General features: G+C 53.9%; 3 protein-coding genes across 3 annotated transcripts; 2 read left to right on the forward strand and 1 right to left on the reverse strand.

The window, feature by feature from the left end:
• Positions 1–4,740: 4,740 nt before the first annotated feature.
• Positions 4,741–6,141, forward strand: M409DRAFT_19308 (uncharacterized protein; the record flags this gene model as incomplete). The annotated part of the gene is made up of 1 exon (XM_033804876.1): positions 4,741–6,141. One exon carries the CDS (start codon positions 4,741–4,743, stop codon positions 6,139–6,141), a length of 1,401 nt encoding a protein of 466 aa, XP_033671376.1.
• A 1,639-nt stretch (positions 6,142–7,780) lies between these two features.
• Positions 7,781–9,476, reverse strand: M409DRAFT_51525 (uncharacterized protein; the record flags this gene model as incomplete). The annotated part of the gene is made up of 2 exons (XM_033811829.1): positions 7,781–8,244; positions 8,279–9,476. 2 exons carry the CDS (start codon positions 9,474–9,476, stop codon positions 7,781–7,783), a joined length of 1,662 nt encoding a protein of 553 aa, XP_033671377.1.
• A 1,688-nt stretch (positions 9,477–11,164) lies between these two features.
• On the forward strand, positions 11,165–13,306 carry M409DRAFT_19310 (uncharacterized protein; the record flags this gene model as incomplete). The annotated part of the gene is made up of 5 exons (XM_033804877.1): positions 11,165–11,647; positions 11,764–11,975; positions 12,038–12,071; positions 12,108–13,032; positions 13,089–13,306. The coding sequence occupies 5 exons, from the start codon at positions 11,165–11,167 to the stop codon at positions 13,304–13,306; spliced, it is 1,872 nt and encodes a 623-aa protein (XP_033671378.1).
• Positions 13,307–13,415: the final 109 nt, after the last annotated feature.

Raw genomic sequence — 13,415 nt, forward strand, 5'->3', positions numbered from 1 at the left:
TTCTTCTAGTATAAATCGTCCCTTCCTCCTTGCGCATCGTGAGGAGCACCTTGAGAGATTGACCGATACCAGAGTTGGATGTAAAAGAGATGTTGGCAAGAGGTTGATGTCCTTCGATGCGGATCCACCTCAAACGAGAAATCAATGCTAGGTGCTCAAAACTGCGCAGTCGCTCGTTGTCAAGAAGTTGAAGATAAGAGGCGCAGGCCTTGCTTGAAGCCCATCGAAAGTTGATCAACCATTCAAAAAAGAAGCCGAGGGCGATACTGATCTTGGTTGAGCTGCCAACATCTTGACGCCGCTGGAAGTGGCAGTAGGTGACGAAGGCGCAGTCGCTGTTGGAGGCTCCAGAGAAGCCCTGATCTCTCCCTCGCCCATGCAAACAACTTCAAGACTCAGACCTGATCAGGAACTGCAGACTGCATCCCGCAGTAGCCCAGTGGAACGATATGCTGGCCAGGAGAAGGATACTGTGAATTCGCTGTTCCTCCTCAATAATTCGAAGCACTGGCTACCTGTCAACCTCACTGCCCTTGACTGCCTCGACAAGACAGCTCGTGTAGCCAGCGGAATGATATGCTGACCAGGAGAAGGATACTGCGAAGTCGCCGTTCCTCCTCAATGACTCAAAGGAATGATTACCCCTACTCTGCCCTTGAATGCCTCGACGGGACGGTTGGGCGGCTCTCGCGTTCCCTGTCTCTTGCGAGAAAGGTTCTCGATCGCCCTCTGCCCACCGTTCGGTCCATGACAGGTCAGGTACTTTGTCGAGCCATGACCTCAGACCGCGCTATCGCTGCGGCGAAGACTGGTGAAGTCGATGGTGCTGAGTTGACTTGCCCGTGATCAGGGGTACGTTGTACGCCCCAACATAAAACATCCCATGCAAGCTTCCAGCAGGATCATCGTATGAGCATTCCGTGGCTGAAACGAGGAAAATCTGACGACTCATTGTTGGAAGCCCGGGAATCTCCAAGGGCCAGGTATTCAGGTCGGGTTCGTCGTATTTATCATGCCTTCCTGACTCTGACCATAGACTGAGCCTCAAAACGGCGGTATGGTATACTGGGGTATCCGCCGCGAAACGTTTGAGTTCGGCCTTTCTCGTTGTGCGTGCGGTCATCTTGATTGAGGCCGGCGATTGTGGCAGCCACCGAGCGGACGTTGTTGGATGATGAATCCATAGTTGTTGTGCGGCTTGCTGATGGCGGGCGTTCGTACGTATGGGAGTGGAGAGGAGTGCGAGCTCATCGGCGCTGTGGCGCTGACCTGGGTTTGATGCATGCTGTCGAGACAGGTGTTTGAAGCTGTCGCAACGATGATACCAGCACCATAATGACTGGGCGCCCGGGATCCCGCGGCCTTGATGTCTTGCACCAATGAGTTTGGGGTCATCCTATTCCCGTTCCTCTACCACATTTATCCAGATCTCAAAGAGGCGGGTGTCCACCTCGCGCCCTTCAGATACCAGCCAACCATCACTTCCCTTCCAAGCTCTTCAGGCTGTCCGGGACCTCGCCTCATCGTGTCTTTCTCTCATCCACAGGCAAAGGTGAGCTTCCCAGTCGTGGAACAATGATTCCAGGTCTCAGCAGCTGAGATGCTGTCCATGCAGTCCTCCAGAGCCCGGGTTGGTGGTGTTGGAGTAGCCAGTCGTCCAGCGACAGACTTTCCTGCCTCCTTCCTACTCTGGTCGTACGTGCTTCGCAGACATGTTCCGCGAGTCCAGTGAAATATCTCTTCAACTGCTCCGCCGCCTTTTGCCCGTCATGAGCGACAGTCCTCGTCTCCCAGGAACTTCTGCTTCTTCTGCTACTCCCCTCTTCTGCCCCTTGTTGCCCCATTCTCCTTCCTAGCTGCTGTGTGCATTCCCAGCTCTTCCCAAGTTACAAGGTATCCTGTGGCCCAATCCACAGTCTCCTAATATGTCGACGTCGTCGAAGCTTAGACGGATGTTTGATTCGAGCGGAAAAGCGGTATGGTATATAGGAGGGGGAAGAGCGGAGGAGGAAGGGGAGGGGTGAAGGTAGGGCGGTGGTTTTCTTGATCATATTCTTCGGAAAGACACCATACTCGCCGGTATGAATGTGTCTGGTGTACCTATAAGTCACAGTCAGCGCTCGATATGAGTGACAGAAATTCACCGACCAGGCTCCAAAAGGTCGAAACAGTCCCGCACTGTTCTTCTCTTTTCGACTACGACGGTTGCTGGTGAGTTGTTGGCCGTTCTCGCTGACCGTTCTTGCTGGTCGTTCTGGCTGGATTCATCCAAAACTGGGCGCCATCAGGGCTCCAGGGCAACAGACATGGTTCTGACTACGGGAGTCGATCAATGGTTGTGGTCTTTGGGCATAGCGCCAAGTATCTTCCGCCGCAAGACAGCGACGGCAGACTGAGGAACATGCAGGAAGAATGCTTGGTATAATCTTCCAGATCTGATGCCGTTGCACACGCGCGAGGTGGACAACCCAGAACAAAGCCACGGCCGAACGAGGGGCTGTTTCAAGCACAAAGCAGCTCCAGGAAAGAGGTTGATGGATAGGTGGAGTGATAAGGTGAAGTAGGAATCGAATGCCATATCATCTCTTCCCAAAGTTTCGTCCGAGTGACCGGAGGCGAGGTTCCGTTGGATGTATGACACCCCCGATCAGGCGCAGCTTTCGGCAGTGTGGTATACCTGCACGGAAAGGGGGACCTCGCCCTAGCGGTGATGGAAAGTATCTGAAGCTGGTTGAAGAAAGGTTACAGATGTAAGATACTTCCCGCGCTGTTGCTACTGAATGACAGAACGGCCGCGTCGATGCTGAAGTATTGGATCCCCTCCACTCGAAAGAACGGACGAGTATACGCTGCAATGAGTCAAGCACATGGGTGATTGTAACCTGGGGATAGCTGCCTTCGCAGGCAGGGTCTTGGTGCGCTGACTTCGATCTGCGTTTCTGTCGGTCCAAACTGCCTGGTGTTTCCAGTACAGGTATGGCAAGAGACATCGTCTTCACCAGCGCACTTTTCAACATCTGCAGCCATAGCGAGGAGAGAGTAGCTCAGCAATCCAGAGAGCTGATTGAAGGAAGCTGATTGAAGGAAGCTGGTTGAAGAGGGCTGATTGAGGTCACCTGGCATGGATGCGAATCCACCGATCGCTTCCTCGATTATCCAAGTTATGACCACGCCGGTAGATCGAGAAGTGCAGCTGCCAGCGCCAGTGAGACGGGAGAGCTGCCTATCGCAAGGCAGGGTTACAAAGCTTCTTCGCTGGCTGTGCTGCGCCAGCGTTGTTTGTGTTCAAATGTGCTTCTCTCCCACGTTGTTGTCGAGCGCCGTCCAGCAGATGTCTCATGGTAGAAGCAAGATTGCCTCGAGAACTAGTCCGCTGTGATCGTGGCGAGCGTAGCGGTGATGGCCGGGGATGGTCTCTGCCGCTATTTGAGCACTCGCCATCCTGAGATAGGCCTTGTCTGCAACAGTCGCGACCATTCTCAATGAAACGACCCCAGACCCAGTCTTCTGTGTTGTATTATCCTTGATCTTCCTTTCATGAACCCGCCTCTTTCAGACCCAATCTTCCATGTTGATCGTCCTTTCATGAGCCCGACTCTTTCTCCAAATGATGGTCGTGCATCTTTTCCAAATTCTTGACAGCAGAGTTTGAGAAACGCCGGAAGGAGTGCATCGAAAGCAGCAGAATGAGTTTGCGGTAGAAGATACGAGAGTGGCGAAGAAGGCTTCAGAGGCAGCGTCTGAGTCGTCGATCAGGGTCAACCATCGGTGCTGTCGAGAAGGTGCTGGATGATATGAGCCCTACAAATGTGGTCAGCTGGGTCGTAAAGGCCATACTTGTGAAGCCCATCTTTGCAGCCATTGAACCTTTCGGTTGACTTTCATCTGTTGGCAGTGTCCCTCTCTTGCCGCAACTGCTCCATCTTTTCAATGCCAATGCTGTTCGTCCTTGGAGACAAAGCCCTTCGTTCATTCAAGCCGTTGAAACTCCCGTTGCCCGTACCGCAAGCAGGATGTGGCAGGGTTTCCATGTTCTTCTCGTAACTTCCAACAAAGAACCGCCTTCTCTTCCCTGGAGTCCTGACGATGGTTCTGAACCATTCGCGGGCGCGATTCACCTGTCTCGGATCTATAAACACCGCGAGCTGGAGCTGGAGGGCGGCCTGGGCCATTCTAGTGACGCGTGCTGGACCTGTCGTGCCCCGATGGAAAATGCGTGCTCGGTAGACGTACAATGTCGCGACGCGCCCGCCGCGCTCTTGGAGATCTTGAAGTGGGCTTGTGTAATCGCCTTCGTCTCTGGATCAACCTGGTCCGCTCCGCCCTGTCTTCACCACCTGTTCCAGCCGTTCCGCCGACGGATATCCCCATATATACTGGACCGACCGTGGCTCGGGTGCGAAGATGCCGATCGTGGCTGGATGCGCACAGAGGGGAGGGTAGGCAGGCCGAGATGATGATTCCGAGGCGCCAAAGGGGAGTCGGTGGTGACCAGCTGCGGCGTGTTTGCGGTGCGGGTGAAAGATGTATTGGAGCTGTCATGTCGTAGTTCAATGTGCGCCAGATCGCGTCGCGGTGAGGTGTTGTCTTCAAAGACGGCGAGTCTGAATGCAGATGGCGGTCCTTCCTTCCCCGTTAGACTTGCTGGGATGAAAGCGGAAGGCGCGCTGGCTTTCACTTCACCTCACGTCTCTCCTCTCCTCTCCCCCGACCCCCTACCATCAACACACTCACGAAATCATGGTTCTGCCGGCGTTCTTTGGGCCAAGGCAGAATGCCGCCGAGCATTCATCATCGATCACTGATGTCGAGGACGACGTGCAAACGCACGAAATCAGGCCTGTATACCTAACAGATCATCAGCGTAAACTGCTCAAGTTTTATCAGTCAGGGGACATCGTGGGCCTTTTGAAGGCAATTGGGAAGGCCGAAAAGCGCTCGGCGATGAGCGAGAAGTCCTCACGTCTCCTCAATACCAATCTATGGCCAACCGTGGCCACATATCTGCTCATGCAGCCCGCTCAGCCTCCACTGGAGAGCCTGCTGGACATGACGCTGCCCCAGCGCTCAGTCAAAGCTCGGGGAGATCAGCTCCACCACACGAATCGGACCCCCGCCGGCTGTTTGCGTCGACCGGGCAGGCCAGACCAGTGGAAGGGCAAGAAAGATCCAGTCGTCTACGTGCAAAGCCTGGCCGACAGAGATGGTTGTGGTCTGACGTGCGATGAGTTTGAGCGATTTCTGGACGCAATGATCGTGGGCGCGAAGATCAAAGAAGACGAAAACGGAAATTTCGTCGTACGCAACAGGAGTCTTGTGCTGGGTGTCGTCCAGGGGCATTACAGGTACCAGAACAAGCACTTCTACGAAAGCCTGGGAAAGAACACGGACAACAGCTTGCAGATCTTGCAAGAACGTGTCTCTGAGTTTGTCAAGGTCAATCGCCAGATCCTTGCCGATGCGCGTGAGCAGGAACTGGACCACATCATGCCCAAGTTCGAGGTCGGCTGGAGTGGCAAGGGTTACCAAAGATGCGAAGACCACCGAAAGCTGATTCCACTGGGAGGGTCGCCAAATCTCATGCGCCTAGCGATATTAGTGCTGCAGCATTTGCATCATGATCGAGATTTTCAGTATCATCAGTTCGTCCTGTTTGATGTCATACGAGACGTGCAGGCAGAGGTGGGCGAGAGCCTCGCATCCCAGCTATGCTGCTCGTACGAAACGTATGGGGGCTTCAACGCTGCCCAGGCCGGTGCTTCGGTTTTGTCTGCCAAAGAGATGGAGTATAGGGACTGGGCCGAGGTGGAGAGAGACACAACTCGGCAAAACTTTCTTGGCAATGTCAAGGAAAATCTTCGGCGAATGGAAGAGTTGTACGAGGAAGAGCTGTCTCGCGATGCAGAGTATCACAAGAGACAGAAGGTGGAAAGCCGCCTCCGAGATGGCGCAAAGGAACAGGAATACCTTGACGTTCAGCTGAAGGCTGGAATGAGTGAGATGGAGTCGGCGACGGCGAGTCTCGACGATCGGATCTCTCGGTTGCGACGGGCAATGGAAGCGCGACAACAGCGGGAGCATGATCGCGAAGAATGGGAGCAGGCCCTCATGGAAGTGGCCGAAGCTCTCGAGGAAGACTGATACGGTTCGGTCGTCAAGTGTGTCGTGGACTCGGAATGGCCCTTTTCTCGGCAAAGCGGTTGAGTTGACCCCTTGCCTTGAATCGTGGTTCGGGAGAGAGGTGACCCCTTGCCCAGCATCGCGGTCGGTATGACCCTTTGTCTCGCAAAGCGGTTAGATGGCTTGTGGAGATGACCCTTTGGCTTGCATCGTGGTTGATCTCGGTGGAGATAACCCCTTGCCTTGCAAAGCAGTTCAGATACCGTCGACCCTTTCCCTGGCACTGCGGTTGATCTTGATTGAGACAACCCTTTGGCTTGCAAAGCAGTCCAGAGACAAACTACCCTTTGCTTCGCATCGAGGTTGAGATGATTGAGGCTTGCATTGTGGTTGATCCTGTTGAGATAACCCCTTGTCTTGCAGAGCAGTTCGCGGACTGACGACCTCTTGCCTTGCAAAGCGGTTGATCGTGGTGATGACCCCTTGCTTCGCAAAGTGAATGCACTTCCCTTCAACCCTGCCAGCCACGATTGCCTCGCTTTTGCTCACTCGCACTCGGGGGCCAAGCTGATACGAATTTTTGTCCCTATTTCATCAATGCATCAATACCACCCAAGGGTTGAGACACCATACCATTTCATGGGCTCCAATACCTTTTTTCATCTTGACACCAATGACCTCCAATACCTCCTCCCATCTTGACATCAATGACTGCCCGGCTCTTTCCCGTCCGTCCAAGTAGTTTGTGAGAGCGCTTGCCTGTGCCTCTACCCATCTGTGGTGTTCTATGTTCGTTTCACGAGTGTGAGTGTCAAATCGACAGAAGCAAGATCAGGTGCAAGACGAGGCGGAGACGGTGATTTGCACATTGTTCGGAATATCGCTGGTTCGGTTTCACTTCATACTGGCTCGAGATGCGGGACGAGTGACGCGGATCGGGGAGCGTTTACAGGTAGCTGTCAAATCGCGGCCGGAATGCTATGGGAATGAAGGGAAATGAAGTGTCAGCTTTCAATATACGATCGATACTTACCCTGGCTGAAATGTGAAGGAATAATGCCCACATATTGGCAGCGCCCGTGACTTGAAAGGGTTGGGACAAGAAGTCCATCAATCCCGATCAAGCACAAAAGCCGAAGTGAGTGGGATGTTGTGATCCGCGCTGCACTGGCCATATCAAGGAGCGCGCCGGCTGCGGTCGTTGCAGTAGGTGGTGGGCATCCGTACTCATGTACTTGGATGTCAGGGACAATGGTGGCCGTCATCGCTGCAGTCTTCGCGTTGCCCTGATTCTTACAATGGGAGATAGTACTCCGCATTGTTCTGTTTCTCGCAATGGGAGATAGCACTCGGCATTGGTCTGTTCTTGCAATGGGATATGCTGATCCGCGTTGCTCTGGTGCATGCAATGCGAGATAGGACTCAGCATTGTGGCCTTGCAATGGGAGATAGGACTCAGCATTGCTCTGGTGCATGCAATGGGAGATAATACTCGGCATTGCTCTGGTGCATGCAATGGGAGATAGTACTCAGCATTGCTCTGGTGTTTGCAATGGGACATGGTAGTCCGCATTGCCATCGACAGCGCCCGTGGAGATGCTTGATATGTGGCAGACCGCCAGCTTCAACCCGCTGACGGTCATCGAAGTGTTGAAACGGACTATCGGGGAGATGGTTGAGCCCCCGGCTTGGGAGCCCAACCTCCATCACCCAGACGCTCGACAGGGACCTGTAACTTGTCCTCATCCAGCTGGAACAGAGCTTGTACCGGCCGCGATGTGCCATCGGGTTGCAATGGTGACAGCATACCATTAGAACGAAGGATGTGCTCGTGCTTGTAGAGGACTGCGAACACGTTTTCATGCTCTTGCTTGGACTTGGTACTGATCGTCTTCAGCACCCCGATTTGCTGATTGGACACGTTCGTGGCATCCTTCTCTTTCCTCTCGAGTTCCTCAAGACGCGCTTCCAAAGCTTCAGTCTTGTTACGCAACTCCTTGTTCTCTTCGGAGACTGCGTTGAACTTGCCCTGAAGCGTGATATGCTCCTTGCTCATGGCTGCGAGCTCTTCCTCTTGACCGTTGACGCGGTTGACCAGGTCCATTAGGACCCGGGAGTCGTTTGCTTGTTGTGACTGTATTTGATCAATTAGACCCACACGATCGTTTAGCTGATTTCGAATATCGCGAACGATAGCTGAGTGCTCCAGTTGTTGATCGCCAATATTGACGGTCCAGTTCTTTCGAGCCTCGGGAAGGGAGGTTGGCACGCTGTTGCGCCAAAGTCTGCAACTCGTTCTGGATTCGCTCGACTTGTGCGTCGCAGTGGTTCGTGATGTCCTTGCGATGAGCATCCATTTGCTCCATCGCTCGGACCAGCCCTTGCCAATCGACTTGTAGTTCTGATGCTGAATCAAGCATTCGCTGAAGAGTCGAAAACTTGTCGTCAACCGCCGACGTCACTGATTGTTCGATCCGCTCTGGATCGTACTTGTCTATCGCCGTCCTGAAAAGAGAGCGCTGATTAACCAAGAGAAGGCGTTGCTGGTCAATGTCCAGTTGCAATGCCTGGGACAGCTGCGTCACGCCATCACTCATGCGCTGATTCGCGGCCCGCTGCGAAGCGACCAGGATCTGGAGAATCACGTCTGCGATCTCGGGTGACTGGACCGTATCGGCGACGTACTTTGCGAAGCGAGACATCTTCGGCTGATCGAAGAGAACCAGCGCTCTTGAATCGTCACCTTCTTGCATTTCCTCTTCTTGAGACCAGTCATGGTCTCGAGGTCGACGAGGACCCATGACTCGAAGGTCGGCGACGCCATCCTGGCACGTCTTCTGGAATGCTTCGAATTCCTGTTGTCCGATAGCGTTTGGTGCTATCATTGCTGCTGTGGTCTCGTCCTCTTCGCGATCCACCCCCTCGTCAAACTCGTCGGTGTCCGACCACTCAGATTCGTACTTATCGTCCTCGGCGGACTCTACCGCATCTTGTGCCTCTTCTTCGCGAGATTCTTCCATCTCTTTCGGCTCTTCAACATAATCTACCAGGTCTTGCGTCTCTTCGTTGCCGAACTCGGAGTCCGCAGTGTTGACTGGCTGCTCGGATGCGCCAATGCGCTCGGATGCTGAATTCTCGGAAGTTACTGAAGTTGCTGATAACTGATCGTGTTGCACGGAGTCGGCCATGGTTCTTGATTGCTCGAGGGAACCAAAGTTATTCGTGCGTGTGTGGGTCAGCGAGAAGTAGAGAGTGCGATTTCGCGCTGGATGAATTTCGTCGGCGCGGGGCTTCCCGCTGCGGTTGTCGGCGGCGGCAGCATCGACACAACAGCAGTTTATGGAAGAACATAGCATAAAGCGCTACCGGGGCAACACCCAAGCGCACCGACATTCACTTCACCATTCGCACGCGGGTCCATCACAGTAAAGGCTCGCTTTTCACATTGAACACTCTGGCAAGCTCCTGGTTACCGCAGATGATCTTGTGCTGCCGTTTCGAGAGCGAATACCGCATCCCAAGCCTTTCAATGCCAGCTTGTCAACTCTTATCGTGTACAGCGCCCTCCTCTTCACGCTCTGCCGCGCAAAGTCTTCGGGACAGTGGAATGGGTCGACCGCCATGTCAGATTCTTCTGCTCACTGAAGCAAAATATCAAGGCCAGGACGAGGACAATGATGGGAACAAGGGAGCGCGGACGGGACGAGAAGGACTCTGGCGAGCGTGGGTAGTAGTGAGGAAGGATATGGTCGCGCCAGGATCGTGAGGAGAACGACTTTGTTACGATCGAGGATGTGTCCACCACAAGAGCAACGAGCGGCTTTTATTCACATATGCCCAAGCCGGGTACGATCGCGACCATGGTCGGAGGCACCACCTTTGCTGATGCAGTGGTCTCGAATGCGAGTTGAGCTGGCGAAGAACATTCGGTGAGACGCGAGGCAGCAGGGCGAGGCAATCATGCGCGGAGGAGAGTCTAGCGGATATGTCAGCAAAGCCTGCTCTGAGCCCATCTCTTTGATGCGATGTCATTGAAGCACACAGCTGCAGTGGTCGGCCTGGCGCTGTTATGCCTTGAGATCGTCCTTCACTTCCCTTGTCTCGAAGAGAAAATCCGCCCAACGTCTGATACATCATCTGTGTCGCATCGTGCGGCTCTGAGCCAGGTCATATTGCGAGGACAGGCGTAGCACATGAAGTGGAGGAAGGACGATATGAGCGAGGCGATGCTGTGAAAGGGAGCGCATGAGGTGAAGTGGAATGCGCCCCACCCGAGCTGACCTCCCTTGTTTTCAGCGGAGTTCGCCTAACCAGACCCTACCCTACCTCTTACACCTCACCTCGTGCCGAATGGACAGGCAGCCTCGCCACGAAGGTGAGGTGCACCCTGCCACCTTCGAAGGAGCAAGACGATGTTGTCTCTGAGCAGCTTCTGATGCTGCCAGCCTCTACATGGACACTGCGCAGGCCGCTCGACTGCTCGGCCTTGTACCGGCCTACACGTATGTGCTCTTTCGCTTGCCCGAATCCTCACCCTCAAGACTATATTTCATTGCTCTTCTGAGATGTTGACAAGTATTTGCGCTATGCGCTGTCCTCTTGGGCACAGAGTAAGTCCATGCTCCTCCAGCTTTCATCGCCTGGCGAGCTTTCGTATAAGCAATCGCTTTCACCGCCTTCTTCCGTTGGATCGACGGGTATGGGTGGATAGGACATCTTCGGCGAAGCGGCAAGTCACAGCGAAGCGATTGTCAAGATTGGAGGTGGGAGCTGTGTACTCGTGGGATCCGACATGGGCTGGGCGAGGCTCCAAGCGAGCGACGACGAGAACGAGGTTTGCACATTCAATGCAGGCACAGTATGGTATGAATCTGTCTGACTTGGGTGTTTCGAGCCGCTGCTGATACTATACCGCTGCCGGGATGAAGAGGTGACGTCGGGAGGTACCGCCAGGTGCTCCTTCCCTACGTTCGCGGATGCCTCCACCAAGACATTTCTCCGTTCTCGTTGACGTTCTACATCTCCCATCAACAGTCTCGTCACCATGGCTCATTCAGATCCCATGGAGATGTATGCCGGTTTCATCAGCAATCAGCTCAATCATCAGCATCAGGACCAAATGGACTTCACGGAGTCCATTCAGCCAGGTCAAGTACGGCATGAGAACGATCAGCACGAGAGAGAGGAGCACATCCACAACTCGATCGAGACCAAAGAGCACGAAGACGAAGGAGTGCTGGAGGAAGAAGTCACTCAAGAAGAGACTTCGGCTGAACAACCGCTCTCCGAAGCGGAACGGGAGCTTGTGGCTATTGGAAGCGCTTTGCAGAGCTACAATACCAATGACGGTGGTCTTATAATCATCCACAACCAGCTGGCCAGTGCCTTCAGGGCCATGACCATTGCCGTTGACGTGGAATTGAGGAACTTCGATGAGACGGAAGCACAGCTTCAGGAAGAGCGGGAAAAGCTCGACAAGAAAGGGGCGGATCTTGAAGAGAAAGAGTCCAAGCTTGACACACTTCAGGTATGAGAGCTTCACCATGAATCCTTTTGACACCGCTGCCCACTTCATGTTTCCTGTCTTCTCATTACATATCTTCACCTAACACGAGTCGAAGGCTAACGACTAACAATACCAAGGCGGCTATCGACGGGGATCGAGAAGATCTCAAAGCCGAACAGATCAAACATGAAGAGGCCCGCAGCACCCTCGCAAATGCCAAGACAGACTTCGATCAAGAGCGTCGTGAGCTCCAGGCCGAATTGGACCGCCTTGAGGAATATGATGCATCGAAGGAAGACTTCGATGTTCGGGTGCAAGCCTTAGAGGCTGCAGAAGCTAACAACGACAAGTATGTTGCTGTGCCATGGATGTACATACTACAGTTCGGATTGCTGACTTTGAGATTCGTAGTCAAGTTGACACTGTGGAACAGACTCTACAAAAGGTATTGCACATATCCCCCGATGCTGATCTTGCACAGGTCGTTGCCGCGCGCGGAAAGAGCGATGAAGAGTTCGAACGATTACGAAAGACGTTGCTCGAAACCCAGAAAGAACTCCACAAGACCCAGAAAGAACTCGAGCAGCTAAAAGCAGAGAATGACATCTTGCGCCCTGGTGGCACTCTGGAGTTCGTGAACACCGAAGACCGCGGCCGCAGGATTGATCGCGAAAATCGGAAGAGATCTCGCCTCGAAGGCTCTCGATCATCGTCTGAGTCTCGCATCAACAGCCCCTCGACACTGGAGCTGTGGGATCACCGCATATCAGATGTTGACCTTGATCGCGAATCACAACAGGTCAGAATAACAGCCACGAGCGACTTGCCAGTGTCGTCGACTCAGCAGGGCAGTGGCCACGACGCACAAGTCGCCGAATCATCTACAGATGATAAAGGCGGCAATCTTGGGCGCACGCCTACCGCCGTCACTCCGTCCCCATTTCGACTTCGCACGCCAGCAGCGCAGCGATCAAGTCGGCTCACTCGCACGGCCTCAGTCAGTCTCACCACCGCAACACCGTCCTCGATTCAGAAACCACGCAAGTCTGTGGCAACTCCTACAGTCCGTCGATCACCCAAATGGCCGAAAGACGAGGAGAAGACCAAGACCCTCGATGAGGTTGCACGAGAGTTGAAGCTCCTAAGCGGGGATTTTATATCACCTGCGATGATCACAGTGCTCCAGAGAGGGCTCTGTTTGTTTCAGAGTGCGGCCAACTACGGGAGCCTTATGACGAAGGCGTATGGTCCCAAGTGTGCGAGCGCTCGTGCTTCCAGAGGCGATTCTGCCATGGACAGCAAGCAAGAGCACTCTTGCGCATATTGCGAAACCCACGGCACACTGTGCATTCGCGTCACCAACGACGTTCGAACAGTTCTCCCACGCAAGGCCGCCATCGACCGAGGTTTGCAACCAACCCAGACAGAGTGCTGGTTGAGTGCAGGCCAAGTATCCATCTAGGATACGACCAAGTACCACAGTTGCTATTGGCCTCGATTTTGACCACAATCATCACCATTGCTGATGCTCTCGATGCGGAACGTTACTTCACCATCATTGCCGTCACTCTCGGTGCTGACCAGCTGGTCAAGACAACATCACCATCACTGGGCGTCCTGGGTGCAGAGACTTGCTTCATCACCGATGTCACTCTGGGTGCAGACATGCACCATTGCTGACGCTTTGGATGCGAGTCTTGGAGGAGAAGGCCATCACCGACGTAGCTCTGGGTGCGGACGGACTGTCCCCACCATTGCTAACGCTTTGGATGCGAGCCTTGGAGGAGAA

The sequence above is a fragment of the Zasmidium cellare genome (assembly GCF_010093935.1).
Source record: "Zasmidium cellare ATCC 36951 unplaced genomic scaffold M409scaffold_7, whole genome shotgun sequence".
NCBI classification, from domain to species: Eukaryota; Fungi; Ascomycota; class Dothideomycetes; order Mycosphaerellales; family Mycosphaerellaceae; genus Zasmidium; species Zasmidium cellare.